General features: G+C 53.1%; 5 protein-coding genes across 5 annotated transcripts; 3 read left to right on the top strand and 2 right to left on the bottom strand.

Moving 5' to 3' along the window:
• Nucleotides 1-1,421: 1,421 nt before the first annotated feature.
• P168DRAFT_244162 (D-hexose-6-phosphate mutarotase) lies at nt 1,422-2,507 on the top strand (the record flags this gene model as incomplete). Its single annotated transcript, XM_024833914.1, has 3 exons — nt 1,422-1,671; nt 1,733-2,055; nt 2,121-2,507. The coding sequence occupies 3 exons, from the start codon at nt 1,422-1,424 to the stop codon at nt 2,505-2,507; spliced, it is 960 nt and encodes a 319-aa protein (XP_024688904.1).
• Nucleotides 2,508-2,876: 369 nt separating this feature from the next.
• On the bottom strand, nt 2,877-4,672 carry P168DRAFT_276222 (putative choline transport protein; the record flags this gene model as incomplete). Its single annotated transcript, XM_024835543.1, has 3 exons — nt 4,401-4,672; nt 3,715-4,343; nt 2,877-3,646 (listed from the first exon to the last, which is right to left on the bottom strand). Exons 1-3 carry the CDS (start codon nt 4,499-4,501, stop codon nt 2,877-2,879), a joined length of 1,500 nt encoding a protein of 499 aa, XP_024688905.1. The 5' UTR covers nt 4,502-4,672.
• A 1,987-nt stretch (nt 4,673-6,659) lies between these two features.
• P168DRAFT_244043 (uncharacterized protein) lies at nt 6,660-8,048 on the top strand (the record flags this gene model as incomplete). Its single annotated transcript, XM_024833905.1, has 4 exons — nt 6,660-6,748; nt 6,796-6,839; nt 6,902-6,930; nt 6,987-8,048. 4 exons carry the CDS (start codon nt 6,660-6,662, stop codon nt 8,046-8,048), a joined length of 1,224 nt encoding a protein of 407 aa, XP_024688906.1.
• A 45-nt stretch (nt 8,049-8,093) lies between these two features.
• On the bottom strand, nt 8,094-9,323 carry P168DRAFT_76103 (putative RING finger protein). The gene is made up of 2 exons (XM_024842137.1): nt 8,946-9,323; nt 8,094-8,882 (listed from the first exon to the last, which is right to left on the bottom strand). Exons 1-2 carry the CDS (start codon nt 9,032-9,034, stop codon nt 8,228-8,230), a joined length of 744 nt encoding a protein of 247 aa, XP_024688907.1. The 5' UTR covers nt 9,035-9,323; the 3' UTR covers nt 8,094-8,227.
• Nucleotides 9,324-10,315: 992 nt separating this feature from the next.
• P168DRAFT_322373 (uncharacterized protein) lies at nt 10,316-12,294 on the top strand (the record flags this gene model as incomplete). The annotated part of the gene is made up of 5 exons (XM_024840564.1): nt 10,316-10,594; nt 10,645-10,702; nt 10,755-11,319; nt 11,368-11,923; nt 12,040-12,294. 5 exons carry the CDS (start codon nt 10,316-10,318, stop codon nt 12,292-12,294), a joined length of 1,713 nt encoding a protein of 570 aa, XP_024688908.1.
• Between the last annotated feature and the right edge of the window lie 88 nt (nt 12,295-12,382).

Consider the following 12,382-nt stretch of genomic DNA (forward strand, 5'->3'; position numbering starts at 1 on the left):
ATCTTCTCACTATAAGCTCTCTAAAAAAAATCTTGGATGCCGCTCTTATATTAGTAAATATACTAGGAGCAATTGAAAAAAAAAAAAATTGCTTCCCTATTATAGAGAGCTTGAGTTAGCACTGTAAAATCTGTAGATACTTTTATAGCTTATGATAAATGATATGTTTGTCCTAACATGAGTAACTGAGTGACTAACATTAAGGAATATAGTTCTAGATACCCAGGACGCTCCTCCTCAGACCAAGTCTTATAATAAGCTAGCCACGAGCTAGCAAATAGTTGATAGCACTTTTGACTAATTTGGAACCCAAGTTAGACCAATGGACTTTCGTTATATATCGTGAGTGCTCACATATTATATATGTGCTGTCTTCACACAACAATCCCATTCCCTCGTGGTTCCCTTGCAATTTAGGAAGCCAGGATATCATGGAGCATACCACGGTGACCATCCCTGGAGCTATGGGGTAGAAGTGCTTGTGTTTGATATAATCAAGCTCTTGATGTGTCCGTTGTGTAATCTCAATTTCTGGGGAATGATTGATATATACAAAATTTGTCATTGTCAAGAGATCTATCTGTCACGAGAGAGCTGGACGAATGGACCCTTCCAGGATCTCCTGCCAGTACCATTAGAATCCAACGTCGCTCGCTGGGCATAGAAAGTGCTTACCTGTCAGGATATATTATCCCTTATACGAGTACAGCCATGGTTTCCGTGTGCTTCTGTAGCAGGATGGTTGCTCATGGGAACTCTTTCTTGCTTGATGTTTCCGTTCGCATCAAAGTCTGCAGGTTGCTAGGTATAGTTTTTCAAGCCAACCATGAGCGGTAGAAGTAATCAATATGTACCGCAGGTGACTTGTATGGAGAAACAAGCATATGCAGGAAGCCACATCAATGACGCCAAATGATGGCTCGCAGCAAGTCTAATAGCGTATGGAAGGAAGATGTGGACAAAGAGCCATGGTCCGTGTCTGGTAGAAAAGGATGTTTTGACAGTGCACCTGGGCTATAGAGACCCTAATGTCGGCCTAATATATTGTTCGATATAGAATGCTGGTGTTGTAGAATGCCATATATATATTGAGAAGGCATGCGGGGGGGGGGGGGGGGGAATTTTGGGATATTATATAGGAAGAAGAAGAAAGTGTAAAGTAGAAAGTAGAATAGATCTAAGAAGATAGATTTTATAACTAACTGTCTATTATATAAATTTATCACAACAATCCAGTCACTGAAGCCAAAGTTGAAACAAAACACTGCAAGTGACTAAAAATAACCGCCAGTTGAAACGGTTGAAACATCTCATTGAGCCATTGAGAGAGCCCCGCCCCCGCATTGCCCGTGAATGACATCCACCGCCTTCCCTCATCCTTCATCCTCTTTCCATCGCCATCCTTATTCCTCACCACCAAAATGGAGCGCTCCAAGAAACCTTCTGCTATCGGTGTCGGCGCATCTCTGCCTCAACCCTCCATCTCCATCAATGACAAAACCGTCGAAGCCCGACTGCCCACGGGCGAGTCGGTGACGGTCTATCTCTACGGCGCTACCGTCACCTCGTGGAAGCTTGCAGATGGCCAGGAGCAGTTGTTCCTGAGTGAGAAGGCCCACCTGGACGGGTCGAAACCGATCCGAGGTGGTATTCCTGTTGTTTTCCCGGTATGTGTCTCCCAAAATTGTTCTATCCTTCCCCAGAAAGGCCAAAGACTAATAACGATCGGTAGGTCTTCGGCCCCCTCCCCCCAACCACCCCACATCCGCCCTCCCTCAACATGGTTTCGCACGGAACTCCACCTGGGAGTTTTTGGGCAAGTCGTCCTCCGAATCCGCCGGCCGGAAAGACGGCGACGACGCCGTGAAGCTGGACTTTGGCCTGTCGCGGGGCATGCTCAGCGAGGAGTTCCAAAAGGCGTGGCCGTATGACTTTGGGCTGGTGTACAGCGTGACTCTCACCAAGGAGAGTCTGGGGACGTCGCTACATGTGCAGAACGAGGGGAGCGAGAATTTCGACTTTCAGGTGTTGATGCATACGTATCTGAACATTGAGGTGGGCCCACCCCACCCTCTTACGACTGTTTCCGCTTCTGGATACTCTATACTAACAATAATAAGGACATCTCCCAAATCAACCTCCAGAACCTCTCCTCCCAAGAATACGTCGACAAAACCCTCAACGGCACCGCCCACACCGACTCCTCCCCCACCCTTCCCATCACCGGCGAAACCGACCGCGTCTACAAGGCCCTCGACCCCGCAGTTCCCATCGTGGTCGCCTCCGCCGCAGACAACAAGCCCGTCTTCTCCGTGACGCGCGAGGGCCTCTCCGACGTCGTGGTGTGGAACCCTTGGATCGAAAAGGCCAAGGGCATGGCGGATTTCGGGCCGGATGAGGCATACAAGAAGATGATCTGCGTGGAGGCCGGGTCTGTATCCGCGTGGCAGACGCTGGAGGCGGGGGATTCGTGGGAGGGAGGGCAGACTATTCGGCCGAGACTGTAGTTGGATCTACGGATGATGAGTTTATGCTGATGATAAGGTCGGTTTATATACTACCTAGTAAGTAGTGCACTGGGGCGAGAATAGATACGTACATTATGATCTTCCCAGAAAGAAACAGAACAAAACAAAAAAGAGGAATTATTTGCACGGACCAACAAACTGCATATACAAAACGAGACAGTCCTCCAAATTACCTATGCATACCCTCGGATAAGAAAAAGCATATACACAAACAAAAGACAATCCCCCAGGATAAGAGACAACCCCAGACTACCTGCGTACCCTCGAATGAAACAACAGCATATACACAAACAAGACCCAACCCCATACCACCACCAACTCCCTCCTAAACTACCCACATAGAACAAGTTACTCCCCCTTCGCCAGCTCCTGCGCGGCCTCCATACTATACTGCGGGCCCCGATAATCCCTCCGCCCACGAACAACCCACCACCCAGCCGTCAAAGCCATCAACCCCACAGCAATAACACTCGTGTAGTTCATATTCTGCACAGTAACAGGCATCACAAGCGGGAAGCAGAAGAACACGACCGTGACAACAATATACAGCACCGCAACGACATTAACGATCATTCCCAGCCCATGACCCATATAGAACGGACCGGGCACGATATTCCGCCTCCCCGTCAACACGTGAGGCAGGATCGCGCCGAGGTAGGATAGTGTCGAGAGGACGATAAAGGATGAGATGAGCGCTTGGAAGGCGGTGGAGCTGCCTACGTAGATACAACCCAGACAGGAGACCATGGCGCTGACGGCGATGGTAGCGCGCACGGGGGTCTCGTGGACGGGGTCGATGTGTTTGAAGAAGGTTGGGAAGGGGGTTGCGTCGTCGCGGGCGAGACTCCACCACATGCGGCCACCTGTGACGAGCGTGCCGATCAGCGTCGGGAAGGTTGCGAGGAAGAGAACTGCTGTGAGGCCTGTTGCGCCGGCGTTGGAGCCTGTTGCTTGGCGGTAGATTTCGGCGGTGGGGAAGACGGCGATGCGGCTGTTGAGGACGGCGGGGAGGTCGGAGATGGAGTAGAAGAGGGCGATGACGTAGATGAAGGCTGTTGTGAAGGCTGTGAACATTTGGAGGAGCATGCCTTGGGGGATGCGGAGTTGGGGGTTGGGGACTGTACTGGTTAGTTGGGGGATTGGACTAGAGAAGAGAGGGATGGAGAAAAGGGGGATGGGGACTGACTCTCTTCAGAAAGATGGCTGATACAGTCAGGAACGCCAACTGCAAAAGCCGCATTCAGCAGCCCCGTCATGAAGCAGATGCCGTCGGACCAGCCGCCGGTGTTATTGTTGTATGTAGTCCAGACGTCCGCGCTGCTGGCGTGTCGTTTAGGCATGATAGCGAGGACGAGCACCGTGACGACCAGGCCGGTCATAGACAGACACAACGCAATGCGATTAATCCACGGGACGAAGCGGTTCCCGAAGCACACAATAGCGCAGCATGTCCAGTTGAGGCCCTGGAAAGCGACAAACACCTGCCACGGGTGGAATTCTACCTCTGGATGGCGTAGCAGATGCATGGCGACGAGCTCGTTGCCCAGCATGGAGGATATAGATGACGCCGAGAGGAGCCATGCCGTGGCGTTGAGGTACCCCGTGAAGAAGCCTACCACTTTACCGTGTTTGCGACTCAGCACGGAGGACCAGTAGTAGACGCCGCCGGCGGAGGGCATGGACGATGCCAGCTCGGAGAGTGACGCTGTGATCAGGGTGTAGAAGATGCTGACCAGGATGAGGCCGTATAGGATCGCCATGGGGCCGCCATTCTGCAGGGCCGATACGATTGTGCCTCCTGTTGATGCCCACGAGCTGGGGTGATCATGTACTTAGCGCAAGATCTTGAGGGAAGACAGATAGGTAACTCACTTTGCGATGATGATGCCCAGACTGGTCAAACTGAAGAGATCGAATCTGCGCACCAGCTGCTGCTTGTGGCCCAGCGCTGTTTCCAACCGCGTCTCATCCATGGTGTTCTTTCTGATTTCACAATTTTTTTTCTTTCTTTTTTTGCTCTGATTACTTGTGACACAGCAGTTGATAAAGACGCTGACGGTCGCAGATATCTCACGAAACTGATTCGACTTCCTGGTATAAAAGATCGGAATTTTTGCTCATGCAAGGAAGTCAGTCAGTTCCATATGGTCGCCATGTGAGGAAAACGATCAGGATCGAATGCGGCCCGCAACGGCATGGCATGCATGTTTCAAAGATCCTGTTACACACCTTGTCCGACGGCAAGCATGGAGGACAGGGAGGGTAGTCGCAGGGGGGGGAGAGTCATGAGAAATGACAGGGGGCAAGTTCGACCATGGGAGGTGCCCAATTTCCGCGGGCCTACATACATGCCTTCTCCTGTGTGGTCGAAGCAAGGGTGGAATCGATAGAGGCTATGCTGGAGGCTGGACTAGGCAGGAATCGGATGGAGAGGCGTTAGCTTCCTCCGATCGTGTTCTACTAGACTGTTCACTAGTATCTATCCGGAGAACTTTACTATACTTTCTTATCCAATCCACATGTCTATTGTCCTGTAGACACGTCCATCTCATCGCGAAGTCCATGAAAAGCACGCCAGTTGGGGCTTGACAGACCACGTGCCCTGCACTTCTGCCAGATCTTTCCGCTCCACCTTTAACTTTAGTCTGGTTTCGATCTCAACTTCATCTGGTGGAACAAGTCGATGCAATCTCAAACTGTCGATCTGACGAACCTAATCCCAGCCGTCCTCGTCATCAAAGATCTGGAGATGAAGATGACCCTCCCTTGCGATCAATGTCTGAGGATGGTGGGGTCCCACAAGGTAACTCATTTCGTACTCCTAAGTTGAATTCGAATCGATCGGGATCTAACCAACGGTTATAGATGGCGATGATTGGTCTAGAGTTTGAAAAAAATTGATTCGTGTTATCCAACAACCGAGGGTACGAGGCGTAGAAGCCCCAAGCGGTGGAAAGAAAAGCGACAAGATCGAATTCTATATGTTGGTACCCCTAGTTGATCGGTATAGTCAAGCTAGGTGGGACAAGCACGCTATAAAAAGAACGCTCAAGCCAACAATCGACCACAATATCTAAGTTTGGCATTCAAATGCCGAGATCAATAACTTGGCGGAGATTACCACAATCGCCTGTGCGCGTTAAGGTTTTTGGATAGGTCTGTCGATCGTTGCCAGACCCGCATCGCACTGGCCGGGTGGGCCCAGCGCCAACCCAAGAGCCGAAGCAGGAATTTACCAGCCTTCGCATGCACCCTCCCCTAGAATTGCATCCTTTTTGAGTTTTTTTTGCAGTATGAAGAGCCCGGCTATTGGTCTTGGGTCCGTTAGCTCGCGTTCTCGAGCGCCACGATATGTAAAGTGTTTACTGGTCGATGCGTGTCGTGTCACCCCAGGAACCCATCAGATTGGTCGCGCTCGTGCAGCTTCGTCTCGCGAGGACCACTCCCCTTCGTATCCTCGTACTGGGTCGATTATGCTCATGGACACGGTCACATCCACTCTCACGGTCTCGCTTCGGAGGCCTTGAAATGGCAGGCTCGCTCCAAGGCCGTGCAACGCCGGCACCCCCTGTCAACTGAACGAGGTGCGCCCCGAAGACTTGGTGATGCTTGGATTTCTCGGTGGGAGTTGAATATCGTGCCACCAAGATGTCCGGGGCGGCGCCCTCTCCCACATGGAGTCACCGGTGTTTGTTATCTGTCCTCGAGAATCTCGAGGCTCGGAAGAGGTCCTGCGAGTCGGCGTTGCTCGACGTTTGCTTCTCATTCAGAAGACCTCGACGCGTTTGCTCTTCTGGCTCCGCCATCCCTTGCGTTCTTGCCTAGTGCACCCCATCCCTTGTTTGTTCCCCTTGTGTCCTAATTTAATACTCTCGCTTCAGGAAGAGGGGCTTGTTTGATAGACGGAGAACTCAAAATGCTGGCTGTGCTCCCGGTATTTTCCAATCCTCGGTGACATGAGACAGATGATGCGTCCTCCAATAACAGCCAGGCTTCGGCCACTTTTAAGTCGGACGCTCCCACGATACTTCAATCCGGTCGTGCCCAGTATCCAAGTCTTGTCTCAAAACCAAACAACGAACTAACTTGCGTGGGATTTTCATCTGATTATTTGCGGGCGTCGTGGGCGAGATGGGGAACGTGTCGCCCACTCCGAAACAGCTCATGACCGAGGGAGCCATATTCTGGAGCATCGCGGCGGTGCTATTCATTGGTCGCTTGTATGTGCCATCCCGGTCAGTGTCATGGTCTAATCTGACCCGTCCAGGGTTTCTCGGATCATCGGGACTGGTTCAATCAAACGCCTGAACTGTATGCTTGACCAATATAGCCTCCCAATCTACCTGTCTATTGCTAACGGAGCCGGAGCGCAGTCGAGGACTATACCATGTGTGCAACATTTGTCAGTCATCTTGCTGAACAGAAAAATGCCATGTTGCTAACGGCTAGATCGTGCAGGTGGTGTACACGAGCCTTCTAGTACTCATCCCAATATCCTCCCTCTATGCAACCAACCTCATGGACCCAGCCGACTACGACAAGGTTCTTGCCGACCCGGTCGAGGTAAACAGACGAATCGTTGGGAGTAAGATCGTGATTGCGTTAGAGCAATGCATGCTCTTCTCGACATGGGGAGTGAAGACGTGCATGTTGACCATGTTTTGGCGACTGACCAAGAATCTCCGTCTACACCTCTTCGTGAAGGGCATTGCCGTCTATGTTGTGGTTGGGTTTGTCGTCATCATGGTGACCTATTACGGCGTGTACTGTAGGCCCTTTTCGCAGTACTGGGCGATGCCGGTGCATGATATGCAGTGTGCGACCTACCAGCACTATTCGATCACGCAGGCCGTTTTCAACATCAGCTCGGACGCGGCCATGCTGGCGGTGCCGGTGCCGCTGCTGATCCAAGCGCAGATGCGGATGAGGAAGAAGGTGCTTCTGATCTGTATCATGAGTCTTGGTCTCTTCACCGTCGTGGCGGCCATTCTCAACAAAGTGTACAACTTCGCCTCTCCCCTGACGACCACATACCAAATCTGGTACATCCGCGAAGCAAGTACAGGCATCTACGTGGCCAACCTCGTCTGTCTGTGGCCTCTGCTGCGCAAGCTGTTCGGCTTCAGAGCGTTCCAAAACAGTGGAAAGCAGTACCGGCAGCATCTCGTCCGACCCGATAAGGAATGCTCCGGCGCTACGCGATCCGCTGGAACCTCGCGATCGCGACCGTCCTTTTCGCTTCACCAGGCTTTGCATCTCAACGGCAAGGGCCCCCACGTTATTGCGAAGTCATTGGTGCCGGGTCGGAAGAACAACGAACAACGGGACAGCCAAGAAGCTATCACTAGGACCTCGCATGACGACGATGCGGAAGACCATATTCCCTTGGATGTCTGGGACAAGGGAGGCCGTCAGCCTGACCCGGAGATAGGAGTACTTGGCGACAGTATCTCGCGAACCTCGTCGCACTCGGGGAATGCGGTTCATGGAAAGCCACCCCAAGAACCTCGGACCCCGTAGTTGCGTGACTTCCTTTCAGCGTTGCCTGTTTTCTGGGCACTACGCCACCAATAAGCTGGTATTACCGCTGATTGGTTCCTCTCCCCATATCTTGGCATTCGTCTCAGCCGTCGGGGTTCCGCCCTTCCAAGGTGCGAGTAATGCCCAGGCCTTATGAGAATGAGAGCTATCAAAAGCCCTCAGCGTGCGTGTGGAGTGGCGAGGCTGTGGACTAGGACTGCTGCCGGAATCGGAGGCATGATCGTACGAGATGCATACACATGGCTGCTTGGCCGTGCCTGGGACGCTGGGCGGGAGAACTTTGTTTTGCAGAGAGGACAGCGCGCTTGCCGTTTGGTGAGCCAAGGGTCTACACATCCGGCGTGGAAGATATGCCCGCAGGATAAGGCTCGAATGCTGTCCTCGTCGTCGAATGATTCCATGCATATCACACAGGAGAGGTTAACGTCTCCCGCGTCGGCCTCCATCCCATCATTACTGTCTTTCCTGTCGGGAGGAATGTCTTCTGATGCATCGGGAGAAATTGCCCCAGGCTCGGGCGTCTTTAGTGGTGTATCTCCTTCCAGTCGTACGTGGCGTCCGCCGTCATCCTTTGAACCAGCTTCCGACCGTGGCGCATCTTCATGGGGGACAGATGTTCCCCAAACGCTATCACGGTGGCAACGCACCCGCCAGACACCATACTTCATCGGAGGAAACCGCTCCTCGAGATCGGATTTCGTAATGGTTCCTGGGCGGTCATCAAGTGGTAGGTCTTCCGGGTCGGGCACTCGTGCTGGCGCAGTCTGGTCATGCGAACGAAAGCACAGAATCTGCCTTGTGCCAAACATTATCCTGTTTTCCCAAGTCTGTCAGACAATGCACGCATATTATCGGCAAGCGATGCAGAGCACATACAAGGCTGCAAGAAAAAAGATGGAAACAACCACAGCTGCGATGTAGCTGAGTGGCGCTACTGCCGAGGGCTCGTCGGAACGATCACTCATCACCACGCGACGACGTTGGCACACTTTACATTTGATCGCTTGCCTGATAGCCAAAAAGCTGCTGGGAGGCCTTACTTGGGAAGTGGACAGAAAGTTGCGACCGTGAAGGTTCTTGTTCCAATCATCTAATATATCATAACCCCGCACAATCTATACTCTGTTTGACCAGCTCTCGGATGATCCGGCTGCCGAGTAACACTCCAGGGATATACCCCGCCCGCAAAGCCATCATTATTCTAGCATACACGATGATTTGTTCCTGCCATGTAGCCAAGGGACATCCCTGAATCTGAAGGATAACCCGTGGGGAGGGATGCTGTTAAAGGCAAAGGGCGAACTCGATGATCGAGCGACAGCAGGGGACTGACTTCCTGGGGAAATTCGAAACAGCAAGATCACCGTTACAGATACTGGATCTGGCCGACTACGGACGTTAGTAACATCATTTACCTCGACGCTATCTTATCCTACCTTATCATTTGGCTTTATCTGGGTGGATACACGCTAAGGCTAGCTTGACTATATACTAGCTTCCCCAGACACGGCCCACCCCGATAATACTGATCTGAGCAGACGAGATGAAACAGTGGCCGCCTCTGCACGTCGGGCATACCGACACTGTCATGGCTATGCGCCTGGACCTGGAGTTCCATCCGAACATGGCTGGTAACATGGCTAAGATGCGTAATAACTTACGAGGCCGACGACATCCCACCCGGCATGACCACAGGGCAACGCCTGATCCTTCCCGCCCCTCGCTTATCCTGTCTAGGGGTCTACGCCGGAGCCCCTATTTTCGCAGATCCAATTGCGTCTCATGTATCTAGCGGCTTAGTGGCCCATGGAGAAACAGCCTGAATACGCCAAGGAACGTCGCCACAGGCCAAGAGCCGTAATCAACCTGTGAAATGTGCCCGTAAAGGCCGGAGAATGCTTTACCTTGATTTCTATTCCCCGGACTCGCGTGGTTGAGCTGCGACTGTCGCTCCTCGCAGTCTAGTGTATGTGTCTCGTGGGGCAATTAATTCTCTTGGCTAGTCTAAGATTGCCATTGCAACCTCAGCATGTGTGGGCGTGCACTGTGACCCAATGGCCGAATCGTCCCGACGTCTCGTAGCAGGGTCCAGTAGCAGGGTCCAGGGTCCTTATCTCTATGGGCAAAATGAGCAATAAAACCGCGCAATGCCGCACTTTCCTCTGCGCCTTTTTCTTCCCACTGCTGTTTTTTTTTATACCCTTCTCTCCATTCGTGTAGTACTTGACACTGGTACACTATTGAACATGAAGGAGAAAGCTGAGTCGGACACGAAGGCCCCCTTCGTCGGGGATGAAGCGGTGCCGGCCTACGTCCAAGAAGAGCCCGAGTCCATCCATGGCGAAACCGAGGAGCTCGACTTCCGGACGCGCAATGGCCTGAATCTGGAATCTTTCAAGAGACGGTCTCTAGGGGAGGTCCAACAGCACCGGAGACTGAAGCCTCGCCATATGCACATGATTGCCATTGGCGGGTCGATTGGTGCTGGGTTCTTCGTTAGCTCGGGCAGTGCACTGAGTACTGGTGTACGATTACCCCAGATGAAGCCATTGATGTCTTGCTAACTGGACTTCAGGGACCGGCTTCCATGCTTATTGATTTCTTGATTATCGGTGTTATGATGTTCAACGTCGGTGAGTCTTCTTGACCCTGGTTGCTGGGCTGTGCAGACACTAACGATCCCAGTGTATGCACTCGGTGAATTGGCAGTCATGTATCCCGTATCTGGTGGTTTCTACACCTACTCGGTCCGGTTTATCGATCCGTCGTGGGGCTTCGCAATGGGATGGAACTACGTCTTCCAATGGGCCATCGTCGTCCCACTGGAACTTACAGTGGCCGGACTCACAATAAACTACTGGCAAGTGGACGTGAACGTGGGCGTGTGGATCACCGTATTCCTCATCGCAATTATAATCGTGAACATCTTCGGGTCGCTGGGCTACGCGGAAGAAGAGTTCTGGTCCTCCATCCTGAAACTCGGCGCCATCGTTGTCTTCATGATCATTGCCGTGATCCTCGCCTGCGGCGGTGGTCCGGCCAAGGGTGCCTACTCCGAGTATTGGGGTGCAGGCACCTGGTATAACCCCGGTGCCTTCCAGTCTGGATTCCGCGGCTTCTGCGCCGTCTTCGTGACGGCTGCTTTCTCGTTCAGCGGAACCGAGCTGGTTGGTCTGGCAGCTGCCGAGGCCGAAAACCCCGCCAAGGCGCTCCCAGGAGCCATCAAGCAGGTCTTCTGGCGAATCACCCTGTATGCCCCATCCATCCTTCCTACCATTGAACCCATCTAACCCCACAGGTTCTACATCGTCGGCCTCAGTTTAGTCGGCCTTCTAGTCCGCTCCGACGACCCCCGTCTCCTCGGCTCTGGCTCCCTCATCGACGTAACAGCCTCGCCCTTCGTCCTAGTCGCCAAAGACGCCGGCCTGATCGGCTACGACAGCTTCATGAACGTCATCATCCTCGTCTCCGTGCTCTCGATCGGTGTCTCCGGCGTCTACGGCGGCTCGCGTACCCTGACCGCTCTCGCCGAGCAGGGCTTCGCCCCTCGCATCTTCACCTACGTTGACCGCTCCGGCCGGCCCCTCGCATCCGTCAGCGCTCTCATCGCCTTCGGTCTCCTGGGCTACATCAACATCGACGCGCAGGGTCCGGTCGTGTTCGCCTGGCTGCAGGCTCTGTCGGCCCTCGCTGCCCTGTTCACCTGGGGGTCGATCTGTCTTGCGCATATCCGCTTCCGCAGTGCCTGGAAGCACCACGGACACACGCTCGACGAGATTCCCTTCAAGGCTGTCTTTGGCGTGTGGGGATCGTGGGTGGGATTCATCCTTGTTATCCTTGTGTTGATCGCACAGGTTAGTCTACCCTTCTTTTCCTCTCTGTCAAACCATAACCCTCCCTACTCTTATAACCCCTCTTTCCTCGCCACTCCCCCTCCCCCCAAAGAAACCTAACTAACGAACCCCCAAAGTTCTACGTCGCAATCTGCCCCGTCGGCGGCGGCTTCAACGACGTCGAAGGCTTCTTCCAAGTCTACCTCGCCCTCCCCGTTGTGCTCTTCTTCTGGGCCTGCGGCTACCTCTGGAAGCGCGAGGGGTGGCTCAACGTCAGCCAGATCGACGTCGACACGGGCCGTCGGCCGGTCAACTGGCCGGAGATCAATGCGGAGAGGGCTCGTGTGGCTGCTTTGCCTGCTTGGAAGAGGTTGTTGCATGTAATTTTTTAGGCGGGCCTGGACTATATTACCATATGGATGTGGTGGTGGTATTAAGATAGTAGGTAGCTTGCTTGCTAGTTAGGTAGTTAGTGGGGTA

Source organism: Aspergillus campestris (genome assembly GCF_002847485.1).
Source record: "Aspergillus campestris IBT 28561 chromosome Unknown P168scaffold_15, whole genome shotgun sequence".
Classification (NCBI taxonomy): domain Eukaryota; kingdom Fungi; phylum Ascomycota; class Eurotiomycetes; order Eurotiales; family Aspergillaceae; genus Aspergillus; species Aspergillus campestris.

What these genes read in the sequence shown, in the direction of transcription:
- P168DRAFT_76103 (XM_024842137.1), bottom strand. Translation starts at nt 9,034, where the DNA reads ATGAGTGATCGTTCCGACGAGCCCTCGGCAGTAGCGCCACTCAGCTAC. An exon ending in ATCTTTTTTCTTGCAGCCTT is followed by an intron (nt 8,883 to 8,945) that starts GTATGTGCTCTG and finishes TTGGGAAAACAG; the next exon opens with GATAATGTTTGGCACAAGGC.